General features: G+C 38.9%; 2 protein-coding genes across 2 annotated transcripts; both read left to right on the top strand.

Moving 5' to 3' along the window:
* Positions 1-273: 273 nt before the first annotated feature.
* Positions 274-3,228, top strand: LOC111592910 (V-type proton ATPase catalytic subunit A). Its single transcript, XM_023305359.2, has 5 exons — positions 274-315; positions 698-818; positions 892-1,589; positions 1,650-2,627; positions 2,695-3,228. Exons 2-5 carry the CDS (start codon positions 743-745, stop codon positions 2,785-2,787), a joined length of 1,845 nt encoding a protein of 614 aa, XP_023161127.1. The 5' UTR covers positions 274-315; positions 698-742; the 3' UTR covers positions 2,788-3,228.
* Positions 3,229-3,736: 508 nt separating this feature from the next.
* LOC111592913 (protein YIPF5 homolog) lies at positions 3,737-12,070 on the top strand. The gene is made up of 6 exons (XM_023305362.2): positions 3,737-3,925; positions 3,997-4,211; positions 4,283-4,317; positions 6,293-6,403; positions 6,493-6,677; positions 11,337-12,070. The coding sequence occupies exons 1-6, from the start codon at positions 3,831-3,833 to the stop codon at positions 11,497-11,499; spliced, it is 804 nt and encodes a 267-aa protein (XP_023161130.1). The 5' UTR covers positions 3,737-3,830; the 3' UTR covers positions 11,500-12,070.
* Positions 12,071-12,219: the final 149 nt, after the last annotated feature.

Below are 12,219 nucleotides of genomic sequence, written 5' to 3'. Positions count from 1 at the left end.
TTGTATCATAAGGATATTATAGACATATAATTATATGAGTAAGCGTTAAATTTAAAATACATAAACTTCAGTATTTTAAATAATAAATAAACAAATAAAAATAACATAATTAGATCTTATTTGAATAAACTTTGTATTCATAGTGCTTCTAGCATTCTGTGTTAGGGACGCGCATGACTATCGAGTATCGATTATAAGTTATATGATACAATCGATAAGAATTTTCCTAATGTATTGGAAAATTTGAGGCGCTGCCAATCTAGATTAAAATAGAAACTCAGTCTGCTGAGAATTTTCATAAGAGCTAAAACAAATGTGAGTAAAAGCGATTGTCCAACTAGGAAGTTAATGAGCTTGCATTAAAAAAATAGAAGTAATGAATAGTTTGAAGTGCCTAGAAATATGCAAGGCTTCATGAAGTGATAATAGTTACAGTTAAATTAAAAAAAAAACTGTTCATGTAAACTGTGGCTGACAAACGTGAAATTTGTGTGGAAAAATCGATCGTTGGCTGCTGCTGCTGCGGGGGTTTGAAGCTTTCACTGGGGGCTGCTTGGCAACTGCCCACAGCAGCGCCATCTAGTTTTTTTTCCTCTCATCATTTCTGTCACAAAAACAAGCGTGCAAAATGTGTGTTTGTTTATAATGAAAAAAAAAAAGATACATTTACTGTTGTTTTCTTTTTATTGTTGCTTAGCAAACGAATTTCGACCGTTGCTGTTGAACCGAACTCACCTCAAACATGTCTAACCTGAGGAAATTCAAAGACGAGGACCGCGAATCCGAATACGGTCGCGTGTACGCTGTCTCTGGTCCGGGTAAGACGTCACCTTTGTCCTTCACCTGCTGACCCCTACATACATAACTCTCTCCTCCCAACCCACCCTTCAGTCGTTACAGCAGAGTGCATGTCTGGCTCTGCTATGTACGAGCTGGTGCGTGTAGGCTACTATGAGCTGGTGGGCGAGATCATTCGCCTGGAGGGCGACATGGCCACCATTCAGGTGTACGAAGAAACCTCTGGTGTCACAGTCGGTGATCCGGTGCTGCGCACGGGTAAACCCTTGTCCGTGGAGCTAGGTCCTGGCATTATGGGCAGCATCTTCGATGGTATTCAGCGTCCGCTGAGAGACATTGGCATCATGACCAGCTCCATATATATACCCAAGGGCGTCAACACGCCCGCTTTGTCCCGTTCCGAAATGTGGGAATTCAATCCCTTGAATGTGCGCGTTGGCTCCCACATCACGGGTGGAGATCTGTACGGCGTCGTCCATGAGAACACACTGGTCAAGCAACGCATGATTGTGGCGCCCCGTGCCAAGGGCACCGTACGCTATATTGCCCCAGCGGGCAACTACAATCTGGACGACATTGTGCTGGAGACGGAATTCGATGGCGAGATCACAAAACATACAATGCTGCAGGTGTGGCCCGTGCGTCAGCCACGCCCCTGCACCGAAAAGCTGCCGGCCAATCATCCTCTATTTACTGGACAGCGCGTACTCGATTCGCTGTTCCCCTGCGTCCAGGGCGGCACAACAGCCATTCCTGGAGCCTTCGGCTGCGGCAAGACAGTCATCTCGCAGGTATGCTAAAAGAGATTGACGAACTCCTGGCATCCCTTATCACTATTGCACAATTCACAGGCCCTGTCCAAGTACTCCAATTCCGATGTCATCATCTACGTCGGCTGTGGCGAGCGTGGCAATGAAATGTCCGAGGTATTGCGCGACTTCCCAGAACTGACTTGCGAAATTGACGGCGTCACAGAGTCCATCATGAAGCGCACAGCACTGGTGGCCAACACCTCCAACATGCCCGTAGCTGCTCGTGAGGCTTCCATCTACACTGGCATCACTCTTTCTGAATATTTCCGTGATATGGGCTACAACGTCGCTATGATGGCCGATTCGACCTCTCGTTGGGCCGAGGCTTTGCGTGAGATTTCTGGACGTTTGGCTGAGATGCCTGCCGATTCGGGTTATCCGGCGTATTTGGGCGCTCGTTTGGCCACCTTCTACGAACGCGCTGGACGCGTTAAGTGCTTAGGCAATCCCGAGCGCGAAGGCTCCGTGTCCATTGTGGGCGCTGTCTCGCCACCTGGTGGTGATTTCTCCGATCCCGTTACCTCCGCCACTTTGGGTATTGTCCAGGTCTTCTGGGGTCTTGATAAGAAGCTGGCCCAGCGCAAACATTTCCCTTCCATCAACTGGCTCATTTCCTATTCCAAATATATGCGTGCTCTGGACGAATACTATGACAAGAACTTCCCAGAATTTGTGCCGTTGCGCACCAAGGTCAAGGAGATTCTGCAGGAGGAGGAGGATCTGTCCGAAATCGTGCAGTTGGTGGGCAAAGCGTCGCTGGCCGAAACCGATAAGGTTACCCTGGAGGTGGCCAAGCTGCTGAAGGACGATTTCTTGCAGCAGAACTCCTACTCGCCATACGATCGAGTGTGTCCCTTCTATAAAACTGTCGGCATGTTGAGAAATATTCTAGCTTTCTACGAGACGGCGCGTCATGCCGTTGAGTCGACCGCCCAATCGGACAATAAGATTACATGGAACACGATCAGGGAGGCAATGGGCGGTATTATGTATCAGTTGTCTTCAATGAAATTCAAGGTGAGCAATTCAATTGATCGAGAAAGTGTGCTAGATAATGAATTTCTCTCTCACTTACTCTCCCTAGGATCCCGTGAAGGATGGTGAGCAAAAGATTAAGGCAGACTACGATCAGCTGTATGAGGATCTACAGCAGGCCTTCCGAAATTTGGAGGACTAATCGCACTAACGCGACTGTGTACTTGAAACATGAACAAGGCAAAAAGAAACAAAAAAAAAAAAGAAAAGCAAAATACCAAAAAGGAAAAATACCGAAAAAAAAACCAAACGAAATAAGCAACCAAAGTTTAGGTTATTATTCGAATTCCCCCATCAAGCTAGTCATATATACATAATGCGTAATAAGATATTTGAATTCAATTTAATTATTAAGTTAAACAGTTTAGAAAAGGTTGCGTCAGCTAGGACTAGAGTTTCACTTGATTTACAAACAAAAGAAACATTGAACCATGTACACGACGACGAAGATGACAAAACAAAGAGTTAGGAAAGACGAACAATAATTAGCCGATAGCGCAAAAACAAAATATAAAACTAAAAAAAGGAAAAATGGAAAGGATGTTGTCCACTTAAACCAGCCATATAAATAACATACACATACATATGCATATATATATATTTGAGTATATAATATATATATATATATATTAAATTATCTATGTTGATATATGTATACCTACATAATTATAATTCACTGCTATTTATTGTTAGTAAAACAAATTCGTAAAGTTATCTAACTGTGTTCTCTACGTAACTGTAACTACAAACTACTAACAATTTATTTAATGTTTTTTGCCATTGCGTGTTACAACAAGTTAAATACAATACGAAATTATAATACTATCTATATTATAGACCTTTACAAATGCAATAATTACGTAGCCCCAATTGAGGAATAACTTGTGTGCATGTTACAAATGGAGCTATGCAAATAAAAATGTATTATGAATGTTAATATTACACGAAGTCTTTTTATTAAAAGTGTTTTAAAATAAGACCTACATAATTTACATTTAAATTTTAACATTTATGCGCCACATTGTCGCTTTACAGCACTGGTCTTTATTTAACAGTCATAGAATTTGCTTTACGTTAACATAGATGTTAATGTTACCGGTGAATGGCAATCAGCCGTTCCCAGTGACGTGTTGCACTGTATTTCTAAATTAACTATAACTTTAAATATTGTTTAGTGTTTATATCATGGCACAGTTTGGTGGACCGAATGATTTTTACGCCTCCGGGCCATCAGCAGATGCCAGCTACAATTTTGATGTGCCAGAATTTGGTCAGGAACTGTAAGCTTGGTGTGACACGCAAACGCATTTCAATTTCCTTAAGAATTGTATCTGTTTTTTGATTGTCACAGCAATTTCCAAACTTTCGACAACACACAGCCGACGGTGCCGCCAAACTATGATGTGGCCTATACCAATGCACCTAACCAAGGTCTTGGGGGCTTTTACGATCCAACCGCCTACACAGATAACAGCTTTGCGCAGGAGAAATCCTTCAAGCAGGCCGGCGCAGCCGGCGGAGCGTCTTCTGGCAACGAATTTGACGATGAACCGCCGCTTTTAGAAGGTAAGATGTTTTAACACATGTTTTATATGTAAGCAAAGCTTATGATATGCATATATTATTGTATATTTCAGAACTGGGCATCAATCCGAATCATATATTCCAAAAGGTAAGCCTGGGCTTTTCCAGTTATTAGCAATTTGTTTTGTGTGTTTGAAGAGAACTTCACATCTCGGTAAATTGTATATTTAATGAGCTTCGTTCCTTTGGTGAGATGCTTCGCACTGCCTCATTTTGTTTGCATGCGCAATTACTTCACCTACTGCATTATTCTTCGTTTTGCTTTTACGCACTTCGCTTTTGTTTTCAGTTTTCTAATTTGTGCAGTTAAAATTGTGTGTGCCAGACAGGGAAGAAGTTAGAGCACGAGAGGAAAGCCGTTAAGATAGTTGAAGAGACTTAGCGGGAGAGGAGGAAAGGGAGAGTGTGTCCACTCTAGGCCGAGCTTTCTACCGCGACCAACTTCGCGCTATTCCGCGCTCAGTTTTAATTGAAATTTAAATGTTTTTGCATTTCGCTTTTGTATTTATTTATTGCACACTGCTTTTGCATGATGCCGTTTTTTTTTGCGCTTTGGTCGTTCGCATTGTTGTTGGCCTGCACTTGTTGGCTTTTTTATGTAATTTTATTTTTGTTTTGTCGTTAATGAAGACATATTTTTTCATTGCTCTGTTGCTGTTTTGTTTTGTTTTGTTGTGTGTTTTAAATAAATAAAACAACTTTTGTGTTTTTAATTAAACTTTTTCCTTCGTTTTCCTCTATGTAACTTTTCTCCACATTTTTGCCTTTTGTGGAAAATTTGCGTTGTTGTAGTTTGCTTCTTTTTTTTTAATTTTGTTTGTTGCGGAATTTATTACGTTTGTGTTAATTGAAAAATGAAAATGTTAATGAGTCCGTTGCCATAATAAAAATTAAGTGAAATACTAATTAAATTGCATGAAAAAAACCGAATTCAACAGCGACGACAAATGGGTACAGAACGAGGCCAAACAAGGAATTAAAATAAATTTTAAACCAATCTTTTGGAAATAAAATTAGATTTATTTCTAATGCTCGAAATTGTTTTCAAATTTAAATGTAATTAAATGCGTGAATATTTTAATGAATGCATTTATTCATTTATTACGGTATTTTCCCAGTAATTTAGTTGATATATATAAATTCTGAATAGAATTTAGATTCCGAAGATATTTTAGAAATATATATTAAATTTGTTAAGGCAAACTTTAAAAACGTAAAATAAAGCGTTTAAGTTTTTTTTATTTATTTTTAAATTTTAAAAAAGTCAGAAAACTTATAAAATAAAAACTTTAAGGTATCGAAATTTTTTGACTTTGTAAATTTCAATCAGAAAATAAAATCTAGCTTAGTCATATTTTTGGTTAATAAACTCTGTTGGCCGTATAACACTGGCCAATAAATTAAGCTGAACAGATTTTTAATAAAGAATATAAGATAGTATAAAACAAAGAAAACGTTAGGTTTATTTATATTAATAGTGATATATAAAAAACAAAAAAATTCAAAAATATCGCCTATAAATTAGCTTTCAGCTAATAAAGGATACAAAAGAGGATTGGTTACAAGGATTTCATGTTAAAGTCAACTGACCTGCCACAGGGTCACATGTGTGTGTGTGTGTCTGTGTGCTCGTGTGTATGTGTGAGTTTTTGTCTCTAGTAAAGAACGATTGTTTTTGGTTGCCTGTTGTTTCATTTATTTCTGGGCTCGTGGTCTAAATTCTCGTGCGTCAAACATGTTGACAGGGTCGTTCGGTGCTCTGGTTCGCTGACTGGTCAGCAATATCATTTATCATCAATTTCCATTTTTCAAATTTCACTGTGCGAGTGTACACACCCATATACAAATACATATATACACAGAGCAACTGTTCAAAAAGCGGAACTTAGGCTCCATTTTATGGCTGTGCTCTGTGTGTGTGTGCGAACAAATGAATTGTGTCGTGTCCTGCCGCAGCTTGTGAATGATGATGGCGGTATACTGTTGCGAAATCCTTCACTTGCTTTAATTTTAATAACATTGCTTTCGAATTACACAATAACTCGCTCTCCGTTTCGTTTTAGACGCTGGCCGTATTGAACCCGTTGCGCGGCACAGACCAACAAATACTCCAGGACACGGACATGGCCGGGCCATTGGTATTCTGTTTGACACTCGGAGGCATTCTGCTGCTGGTGTGTAAATCGAAAAATACTCTAATTACATAGTGCCTATGTTTTCATTACGCTTTTGCCCTTCCCATTTCATTTTTTTTATATTACAGAGCGGAAAGGTTACCTTCTCATATATATACGGCATCGGCGTCATGGGCTGCATATTTTTCTACTGTCTGCTCTCGTTGATGGTCACACGGTCGCAAGTGACCTTTGGGGCGGTTGCCTCCGTGCTGGGCTATTGTCTGCTGCCCATGGTCGTGCTGTCGGGCATCAACATTTTAATCACCATTCAGTAAGTAATTGTTGACACAACTGGCTGGCTTTCAGCCATCCAGCCATCTAGCCTTCTAGCCACCCACTCGTCGGCCATTCAGCCATATCGGCAAACTCCGCCCAGTTGCTCCTTCTCGATTTGTATTTATGTTTTTAATTGAAAAGTTGCCAATGCATTGTGTGCCCGGCCGTAATTACAAACTTTGGTTAAGTCAGCCCAGCTGCGACTGCAGCACGTTCAACTACTTAGCCTTGTTTGATTATTGAAACTTGAAATATTTCTAGTTTGATTACGATTACTTTAACGATTGTTTACACATTGACTCCCAGAGAGTTCATCATACAATTTAATATTGAGGATTAGAATTGAGACTCTTTTTTAGCATGTATTAGTAGACGAAGCAGACAGACTTTTCAGCAACATAGGAAATAAAGTTGAAGAACAAGTTAAAGCAACTGCAGTGGAGTGAAAACGAATGAAAAAGAGGGAAAAAAGTTAATTAGAGTAATAGTTTTTAGCAGAGATAAAGTTAATTTAATTGCCACACAACTTCTGAATAAGTAAAATAGTTTTAGTTAAAACATTGCAATTCTGTTGGCTCTACCAAGAGAATTACAGAGTAGGATGTTTAAACTCGCATCCGTTTGCATTACGGGGTTTGAGAACTCTGTGATGTTGGTCAGTGTAACAGAACATACTTACGTATGTGTGCATACTTATATACATACGTCTATACATACGTACATAAATAGATATTCATATATACATATGCAAGCATACGTACGTACATACATACATACATACATACATACATACATACATACGTACATGCATACATACATACATACATACATAAACAAATACATACTTATATACCTACATACATACATGCATACATCCATACATATATATATATATATAAATACATACATACTTGCATTTAGGAATACATACCTAAACATGCATATGTAAATACATACATCCATACATAGTCAGAGTTGTGTACACATACATACATACATATATAAGTATTAATATGTACATATAAAGTCGTATAAATTCACACCCATTCACATACGTGTTCACAGACCCATACATACACATTTCTTCATCCATGTGTGTGGATAGACACCTATAGATACCACGCATACGCTTGCACAGCATGCATGCATTGCACTCATACACTCATGTACTTACATACAATAACATGCATAGCTTCCACCCGCTCCGCCCACACCATTTGAGCTATCAAATGGATAATTTTGCATTACACATGTTAATAAACTTGCATATTTTATGGTTTTCAGTTACATGCATTGTTACATTCCTTGACTTTTCTTAATTATCGTGGCGTATGTAGAACACAGGTTTTTAATTCTGTAGCTGCATAAAAACCAGGCAACTTAATTTGCGCTTTTAGTGCACTTTGGGGGCCTCAAAAAAGAAAATGAAAAAATTGCTACCAAGCGCCCAGCTTTGCGCCGTTTAATTTTCGCGCCACTTTTGCAAGTGGAGAAGGCCACAAAAAAAAGTAGAAGAGAGCCAAAGAGAGCTACATGTGTGTGTGTGTGCGTGTGCGTGAAAGACACAGTAAGCGGGTGATGTGCCGTGTCCGGATATCCAGAGCTGGCCACGTATTTTCCTTTTCAAATATGTGTTCAGCACTTGGTGTATGTGTAGTCGCTAGTTTGCCTTTTGATACCCTGTAGTTATTGAAGAGCAGGGTAGTATTGCATCTGTCACACAGCTAGATGAAAGTTAGATGTAGAACAGATAAATATAAAGATGTTAAATGAGATCTTAAAGACTGTTCGATAAACCTTAAGTTCAATGACTTCGACTTAACTATATAATGTCCATGAACTGACTAATTGTTGTCTGTCTGTGTCTCTGTTATGTCAAAATCCCTAGGGATTAAAAACTTTGTATTTGTATAGTGACTTCTCCTATTACACATCTCAAGTTTCTTTCATTAAAGCTAACAAATTTCTAAGAAATCTATAATTATTTATATTGGAATATAGTTTCGAGAGCATATCTCGAGGATTATAAGAGCTAGTGTAATCAAATTTATATGCACACACGTATAGCTTAGACATGTGTAGGATATGTTACTTTTGATATAACTAAAGTCTTAAATGATTCTCGTTTCCTTGCTATACAGGGTATTTGCTGGTTAGCCACTTTAAAGACGCACACTATTAGTCTGCTCTCTTTTTTTGTTATTTTCCCTTGTGAAGAGCATCACGCAAATGTTGCGTGCGCTGTGCCAAAGCCCGTATGCAGTGGCGAGACCCTCGGCGCTCCAACTACCCCCCCTAACAGCCAGCAATCCTATCGAGCCTTTGGCCAGAACTCTGGCACGTCATAATTTCAATTGGCGCTCGCACGAAAAACAACTATTGCCCAAGCTTACTCGACACCAGCAGCGTTTTGTCTGCCTGCCTGCCTGCCCAAGCCCCAGTCTCCCCTTTCGCCCCATTTCGAAGTGGGCTTTAATTTTTTTAGCCTTTTTTTTTCGTCGAGTTCTTTGCTGTAGCTGCCCAATTGCCATTTGGTTGGCCGTTTGCTTGCATTTTTTATTTGTTGGTTTTAAACGCCTGCACTTTGTGTGCCTGTGTGTGTGTGTGTGTGTGTGTCTGAGTGGGGGTGTGTGCGTGGTTGTTGATGTTCATATACTTCTACTCGCAACTGGACAGCCCGCGCGCAGCGTCCAGCAAGTTTACAGTAAATATTTTTGCGATTTTTTAGACAGACTTTTTAATTGAGTTTGTTTGGTGATGCAAAAGTGCACAAAAATTACACAGACGGCAGCAGTTGGTGGACGTGTTTGCCAAGGGTGTGTGCATGGGTGTGTGTGTGGGCGTGTGTGCGGCTGCTCTTACAGCGCATTGGTTTGATTGGTTTTAGTTGCCAGGCCCTGCGTGCTATCCATTTAAGCTAAGCCAAAAATCACTTGGCACAATCGACAACAACGAGAGAGAGAGAGAAATTTAAACAATATACAGGTCGGGGCTTAAGGTGGCTAAGGTTATGTATATACACATGGTCAGATGAAAGCGAATTGCGACAGTTTGTGGGACCAGGTGACCCCAGGCGACGAGGCGACCGCAAAAAAAATAAAACGAGTATAAAAATGAAAATGAAGCGAAAAAAAGGCAATCCATTAAATGGAACAGTCAGACCTTTCCCACACACACACACGCACACACACGCACACAAACACACACCCACACACAGGGCCTTTTGAACGCATGACAATTATTTATAGATTGTTATGCGGATTGTACAGTTTGTTGGCCAGATTATGCTAAAGAAAAAAGAGGAAAAAAGTTACTTCTGCTGAAAGCTAAATCAATTTTAACTTAGTTAAATGTCAAGCGAAAGCAAAGTATTCAAAGTGATGAATTAATTCAGTTTATTCTTAGAAATTACATTTACTTTAAATATATATATTTTTTAATGAAAAGCAATCAATTGAAAGCTTTTTGAAAAGCTTTTTATATGCGCCTTCAAATGGCATTGTATTTCCTTCTGATTCTGTCAGTCTGCAGGACATTCTGCTTGACATGTCAGCAAAGTTGTCTTCCGGCAGCAAATGCTGAGAACTCAGCTGCTGAATATGAGTTGTTGTAGCAGTTGGCAAAGGTTGCTTTTACTGTCTCAATCAATTCATATATTGGCATCGAGTTCTATATAGTGTTGACTTATAGGCAAACTTTTATCCACAAATATGACTACTATATCATATAAATTATATAGCAGTTATTGTTGTGCAATGAATTTCAGTTTAAGATTAAGGAATATGCGACAGTTATTTAACATACTAATTAAAGAAGCTTATCAGGTTAAGATGAGAATGAATCAGTTATCGATCGTCTACTCATCTTGGTATGGGAAGGTTCTAGATTGTTATTGATTAGAAATTATATAAAAGAAGTCTCGTATCTATTAATATATCGAAATATCAGCCTACTATATTATATATTATTTACAGGAACTATTGCTAGAGTGAATCTGTCAGGTTTCTCATAAAATCGTGTGTTAAAGTGTATTTTATTTAAGTTTCATTTAAAGTTTTCAATATAGTTGCAATTATATATAAATATAATAAAAATATAAATTTATAGTATTGGAGTCTCAAGAATCGACAATATAATCAATCGATGATCAATCAACATTATCAGTGTAATTCACCAATTACTAATAGCTCAACCTGATCTCCTTTAACTATGATTGGGTGGTTGGGCTAGTTGAATGCTCTAAGCCATCTGAAGCTTGAAGCTCTTGTGGGCTTAGCTCATATATGAAGTGTATATAAATTTGCATTCTCTCTTTCTTCACGTAGGACTTTGTAGTTGGACTGTGTTTGCACATCCTTTGCGCAGCGCCTGCTGTCTTTGTTTGCCCTGCTCATTCATTCACAAAATACACACACACACACATGCACACGCATAGGCAGTGAACAGTTTTTTTTTTGTATGGCAAACACTCAGTCAGCCGTATACTCTTTCCCGCTGCTCATGCATATGCATTGTTTATTGATTTTACCGCCAATGTTTCTCTTTGCATTTCTCTCAATTTTCCAGCTCCTCTTTCGCTCCCCTGTTTTGTACACCGACTCACTCACTCACTCACCACTCACTCACTCTATCTAAATCTCTTTGCGCTTTGCAGGGGCACACTCGGCCTAATTGTGAGCGGCATCGCCATATTCTGGTGCGCCATATCGGCCTCGAAACTATTCGCCACGGCGTTCTCCATGGACCATCAACAGCTGCTGATTGCCTATCCGTGTGCGGTGCTCTATGGAGGATTTGCGTTGATTACCATTTACTAGGCCGCCCCAAGGCAACCGTGTATGTGCGTCTGTGTGTCTGTGTGTGCGTGTGTGTCAGCTTTTGTCTGTGTGTACTGCAATATTGTGGCATGGTTTTAATTGTCCCACACAGACACACACTCTTTCACACACACACACAGTCTATAGACATGATAATATTTTAAGAATATAAGCGCCGATTGCAGATTTGTTTTTCCATATGCTTTTCATCTCGTTTCATTTTTTTACAACATGCACACGGACTCTCGTAATAAATTTGATTGAGAGAACGAGAAAGAGAGAAGAGAAGAAAGAAAAAAACGAGAAATTGTTAACAAATTGTAATTGGTTTTTTCGTTTTATTATGGACGGGGCTATCGGATCGGCAGGGCATCTTTTATACATATTAAAATTTTAATTCGCTGACATCCTGGCAAAAGGACACACAGACTGCTCAATGAAGTTTTAAAAGTGTGCAGCAAAAACAAAAACACAAAAAAAAAAACAAAAGGTTTTGATAAATTCACATTTAATGTGAGCCAATAAAAAATGTATCACAAATCGAGTTCCACAATTCGGGTATAAATATTATATGCATATACACATATACACATATACACGTTATATACCAATTGTATATATAGTTGAAATAAAGTCTTACCATAAATATGCAAAATGCATTAATGGATTTTAATAATTCGCTTATCACATTTCAGAATTCTTTTAAAAATTTTCCATTTA

This window comes from Drosophila hydei, unplaced genomic scaffold (genome assembly GCF_003285905.1).
Source record: "Drosophila hydei strain 15085-1641.00,03,60 unplaced genomic scaffold, DhydRS2 tig00008114-arrow-pilon, whole genome shotgun sequence".
Classification (NCBI taxonomy): domain Eukaryota; kingdom Metazoa; phylum Arthropoda; class Insecta; order Diptera; family Drosophilidae; genus Drosophila; species Drosophila hydei.
Note: the sequence above shows the minus strand (reverse complement) of the source record. Positions and strands in the feature narration are given on the sequence as shown.

Coding starts and splice junctions, on each gene's coding strand:
- LOC111592910 (XM_023305359.2), top strand. CDS start 743: ATGTCTAACCTGAGGAAATTCAAAGACGAGGACCGCGAATCCGAATAC. Junction 819..891: donor GTACGCTGTCTCTGGTCCGG/GTAAGACGTCAC, acceptor CCCACCCTTCAG/TCGTTACAGCAGAGTGCATG. Junction 2,628..2,694: donor TGTCTTCAATGAAATTCAAG/GTGAGCAATTCA, acceptor TACTCTCCCTAG/GATCCCGTGAAGGATGGTGA.
- LOC111592913 (XM_023305362.2), top strand. CDS start 3,831: ATGGCACAGTTTGGTGGACCGAATGATTTTTACGCCTCCGGGCCATCA. Junction 3,926..3,996: donor CCAGAATTTGGTCAGGAACT/GTAAGCTTGGTG, acceptor TGATTGTCACAG/CAATTTCCAAACTTTCGACA. Junction 4,212..4,282: donor TGAACCGCCGCTTTTAGAAG/GTAAGATGTTTT, acceptor TGTATATTTCAG/AACTGGGCATCAATCCGAAT.